Genomic DNA, 5,252 nt, shown 5'->3' with positions numbered 1-5,252 from the left:
CAGGTTCTTCACATCCCAGACTCTCGACTATGCTGGGATTAGGACTGTTTCTCAGTCTCACCAGAAATTTCACCCGGAAGCTGAGAAATCTTTCCAAGGAAGATTTTTTTTTTCAAATCAAAACCATAGAAACCATCATTTCTGATGTATGGGCATTTTCAACCAAATGTGTTTCATTAAAAGTTTCTCAACCACCTCTAGCAATCCATTCTTAGATCCTGATTTAACTTAAACACACAGGCCTAATTTTAAGCACGTGCTTTAATTCCATAGACTTCAGTTGGATTTCAGTACATGGGCCGGTGCTTTAATCACATTTAAAAATTGTTTCTTTAAGTAAGAACTATGGAGCACCCATAGTTAGATCAGGGGGTGCTTATTTATTTTTTTAAAAATCCATTGAATTGTGCAAAGAAGGGAAAGAAGGGGGTAGGGGATTAAACAAAACTGAATCCAAAATCATTCATTTTACATCCAACACTAAAGATCATCAATCTCAGGCTCCAGTTGAGCAAGGGAAAAGTCTGGCAATTAGTCAGAGATTTAAATAGTCTTTCAGGCAGCCACTGCTTCAAAGAAGAGGGCCAGTTGGGCTACAAACAGATGTCGCATTTGACCCAGGACAAAGTGCAATCATTCAGACATCTATAAAACTGTTGTCCTAAGATAAACCCTGAAAAGGTACATGGGATAGGAAGTGCTAAGTTTGTCTTTGAACATTGCAACGTGTGTTTGAATGGCTGTCCAGGGACTGCATCCTTGAATCAATGGCAGGAAAGCAGCAGTGCATTCAGCCACTCGCTAAACCCTGGCTGGAAGGGGGATGTATAATACATGTCAATCCCGGGATGTTTCTGTTCTGGGACAAATACAGGTGCACAACTTGTCCCAAGACAAATGCAACATCTGTTCCTAGCCTTAGATAGGTCTTCCCAGGAAATGTAGGCTCAGGTTACTCTGGGCTTTAGGGAACAAGAGCTTAAATTACATCTGGAAAGGAAAAAGACAGAACTGCAAAGATTTTGCATTGACGCCAGGGGCCTGCAGTACCCTAGCTCTGTCAGGGGTTGGGTAGCCAACGATTTCCTATGGAAAATCCTTAGGCTGGGCATTGTGAATTTTTCTGTGCATCTCTCCCTCATCCTCTGTAAAGGCATGGTATTCATTTTGGGTATGCTAGAATTAGATCAAATGAAAGGGTGTCAACCTTTGACTACATAACCGCTCTATGAACCATTGTTTAAAGCTCTTCGTCAACTGACTTTTTTCACAGGAATAGCATCTCACTCTTTAGCTCACTGCGTTTCCTCTCACTCTGTCAATGGAAAGTTATTCTCTGCAGTAGTTTCACTAGTGATTGCTCCAGCTGAATGTTAAGCGTCCCCAAAGGACGAATTTGGGGTGAAGTCCTGGCCCCGCTAAAGTCAATGGTGAAACTCTATACATTTCTACCACTTCCCTTAGGAAAGTCATCCACTGTCAGGGGAAAAAAAATGTTTCTTGATGTCCAACGTGTATTTTCCATTGCTCACCCTTCTCCCCATCTTCTTATGCCCACTTACAACAACATCTGAAGCAATTGCTCTGCCTCCTCAATGTCATTTAAGGTTTCAAGGGAAATTTTCAAATGTGGTTGGGCAAAGGTGGGCAGACAAATCCCCACCCTGGCACTTAGGGAAGAGGTCTGATTTTTCAGAGAACTAGCAGTTCCTGCTGGCTTTCAGGACTTCCATGTGTTTCTGGAAGTGCTGCGAACCCTTGAAAATCAAGACACTGCCTTAGGTGTCTCAGGTTGGATTGAAGTCCCCCAACATCAGGTACTCACCTCTGAAAACTGTGACACTTTGCAAAGCCTCTTCACATGATCTTAAAATACACATATTGACATCCCTACAGCCCAACCTCTGCCCTGCTTGCCTTGGCTTTATATGTCCGAGTGCTCTCCCAGGCATACTTAGAGCAAGTCGATATTATTCCATAACAATGTCATGTATCACTGGCATTTTAATCTTGGCCTCAGTTTCTAACTCTTCTGACATATCAAGTGCACTTAAGCATGTGCACCAAGAACTTTTTAAAATAACATGACCCAATTCATCAAAGACATACTACCAAAAATAGCGCTTAGTCACATGAGCAAAGCCCTTCACTTTAGCAATGCTGCTTGTGTGACACAGTTCTTTTACAGATATGGCCCAAAGATGTATCCTAAATGATCTCCTTATAACTAAACCCTTCTAGGTTTAGAAATCCGGATGTAAAAACAGCTGCTGTTGGCAATACGGGAATCTCCACTCCAGGAATTGAAAGAGCTGTTATAACCCGAGAACACAAAACACCAGGAGACTGTCCCTGTGCTTGAAGAAGGGTGTCTGTGCCCGAAAGCTGGCAAAGAACAATTTTTCCAACTATTGACTTGGTCTCACAAAAGATATCACATTTACCCAATGAACCTTGCATAACATGGAGGATGACATGAAATAAAAGGATGCAGCTTAGCACATAAAACTTTTGAGCAGAAACAAAAAAGAACAACAAAGCCCTAACTAATACTATAATTAAACACGGCAAACAACTTTTCTGGGGAAATAACCTCTTCACTAGAGGGACCAAGTCAGGGAAGGAAAAAGATCAACTTTTACTATCCTTCCTTGTGATCCTAACACCACCTACAACATTAAAACTTGAAAGGTTTAAAAATCTATTAGCTTTCTATTTTCCATTCCACATCAATGTGGACAGGCCCCTTTGGCCTTTAACTGTACGATTCTCAAGCACAGCTGTGCTTGGTAACACAAACGTCATGATGGAGTCATAGTTTCATGAAACCAGTTATTCGTTTCAGGTTTTGCAAAGTCCTCGTTGTAAGAGAACTTAAATTTGAAGCGTCAGAATTATGCACAACGCTGGGGAGAGAGAGTGATTCGTGCTCTTTACTTTTAAACTGTAAAGCAGTTTCATGTAGCAATTCGGTCTTGTACTCACGGAAGAAACGGCAACTGTGTTCATGAGAAGCAAAATGAAACGAACCAGCCAGTTGTTTCATTCAGTCAACAAGGCACTGCAGAAAGGCATGCATAGAGCAGGGCACAAGCTTGCAAGGAAGCAATCAGTGGATTCGTGATTCAGATTGATTTTTTTTTTTTTTTTTTTATGATGTTTAATGTCATGAGCCTTTTTGCCTCTACATAAAAAGAAAAACATGACTGTTGACATTTAAATGGTCACCAGTCACAGCCAAGTAAGCCGAAGGTCCCGTCCTATCAACCTTCTGCACAACTCTAGACAGCCAGTCAAATTATGATACAGGCCCTCTTTAGCATATTCTAGGAGAATTTCAATGTTTCCAGCTCTCCCCACTCCATACAGCGTTTCATAATATTTTGTGTTTATCTCATTGTTCCAGATCCTGGAGTCCCATGATTAAATTAAAAGCTTGATTTCCAAAAAAATAAAAAAAAATAATAGTAATAATAATTTATGCATTTAATTGAAAACGACGTTTGTTTTCAGCCTCTGTTGTTGCAGAGAATGAGTTTGAAATGCAATTCCTACAGGCTCAAACTCAGGAAATGCCACAAAGTTTTAAAAACAGATTGCATGATTTTTGAGTCAAGATCTTGCGATGTGTTTTTTTTGAACACTTAAGGAAGGTCATACCATAGAAATCAAATTAAATCAAGTTATTTGTGACTGTATATAATTAAAACGTACTCAGAAAACAAATCTGGTAAGCTTCCTTCCTCAGTCAGTGTTGGGGAAGTTCACCACAGTGCAGGAAACCCCTTTCTGATCTCACGGGCTATTTTGAGTGCTCTTCTACTCCAAGAGACTGCTTTAAAATGGGTCAGTGTGGGATCCCCTGTGTATTGCCATAATTTTCTACATGAAATACGTTCAGTTTATGAACCTTTTTTTTCCTCTCTGACAGCTCAAGAAACCTACCCTGGGTTCCGAGAGCCATGCTGGCTTATTTCCAGCTCCGTGCACTGGCCACAAGTAAAAACGCTTTGCAGTGGCTGTATCTGTGCTGCCTTGCAGGTCTGATCAAGAGCGCAATCATCTTAAGGCAGCGGGAATGCACGAGTAGTTTGGGAACTGGAATTTCAGGACTACTTCTGCAGCTTGCTGACTATTTTACACGCATGGTAGAAACAAAGCTTTGCTTGGTGAGGTCTGTAAGCCATCATGCAGAAGACTTCACGCAAAGAAAAGAAATTGTCAGTCTTATCAAGAACAGAAGATGTCCAGCAAATAGGTCTCGAGCAATATTGCAGCAGAGATGGCTTTTCCTAGCTACCAGGAGAGAAAATAAATATGTACCAAGATATGCACCTAGCAAATGCCTTTGCTTTACAGTGTTTGGAAATCTCTAGTGAAATCACTATAGATAAGGGGTGTAGGGACCAACAGTTTTCCAGCAAAGCATACTTAAAACTCCAGCAGCTGGAAACAAATTTCTCTAACAGTTTATATTGCAGGCAGATTAAATCAACAAGTATGGGGCAGAGGCAGTTAACAGAGTCCAGAGCATCTTGGCAAGCAAATGTTTTGCCTGCTCTTGGTTTTTACAGTCCGGGCTGCCATGGGGAGAGCTGCCAACCAAGTCTTAGGCTGTTTGGCTTTGCCCAGATTGCTGGTATACAAAACTTCTATAAATAACCCTCTTCCCAAAGCAGGAAAAAGATTGTAAAGTCCAGTAATAACTTACATGGCTGTTGAGCAAACTGCTTTTGTGTGATGTAATCCCTTCATTTTTTTGTAGGTTTTCAATCGCCATTTCAAGCTAAAGAAAATGTGCACATAAAAAAAAAAAGAGAAAAAGAAAAGAAAGGAAATCAGATAGTTAGCAATAAGCCAAAGATCTGTCTTTATATCTGAGTAATGATTAATGCTTTCTATCCACAGGCTTGTGACGAAGAGGCAAGTAGATGAGATACAGTCCTCAATGGATGAAGCCACAGCAAAGAAATGTTATTGTACCACATGCAAACTAATTGTATAGCAAGAACATATGAGGGGTGAAAGAGTGAAACTAGGATAATTTCAGAGCTTCCATGGAATACGCCCTGTTCTTAAAGTAGATATCTTTTTCCTTTCCGTTGCCCCCTATATAGCAAGTCACTCATACGAAACTGTTCCTTATAGAAACATGGCTAAGTGGAGATTCACTACATAAAATCAGTGTGTCACCATCATCTGACCAAGAAACCCACATTAATAACTTTAGTTATTAGCACTTCCTGAAGAAG

At 40.6% G+C, this 5,252-nt stretch overlaps 1 protein-coding gene across 5 annotated transcripts in view; it reads right to left on the bottom strand.

Annotated features, from left to right (window-relative positions):
- Positions 1–5,252, bottom strand: part of RFX2 (regulatory factor X2) — a 93,644-nt gene that overhangs the window by 27,871 nt on the left and 60,521 nt on the right. For 3 of the 5 annotated variants that reach the window (XM_019557083.1, XM_019557084.1, XM_019557086.1), the window contains exon 6: positions 4,712–4,786. The exons of the other annotated variants lie outside the window; for them this stretch is intronic. In XM_019557083.1, the coding sequence (XP_019412628.1) occupies positions 4,712–4,786 (75 nt within the window). The remainder of the gene's footprint in view (positions 1–4,711; positions 4,787–5,252) is intronic. 5 annotated transcript variants of the gene reach the window in all.

Source organism: Crocodylus porosus, unplaced genomic scaffold, assembly GCF_001723895.1.
Source record: "Crocodylus porosus isolate Cpor-Errol unplaced genomic scaffold, CroPor_comp1, whole genome shotgun sequence".
In the NCBI taxonomy this organism is placed as follows: domain Eukaryota; kingdom Metazoa; phylum Chordata; order Crocodylia; family Crocodylidae; genus Crocodylus; species Crocodylus porosus.
Note: the sequence above shows the minus strand (reverse complement) of the source record. Positions and strands in the feature narration are given on the sequence as shown.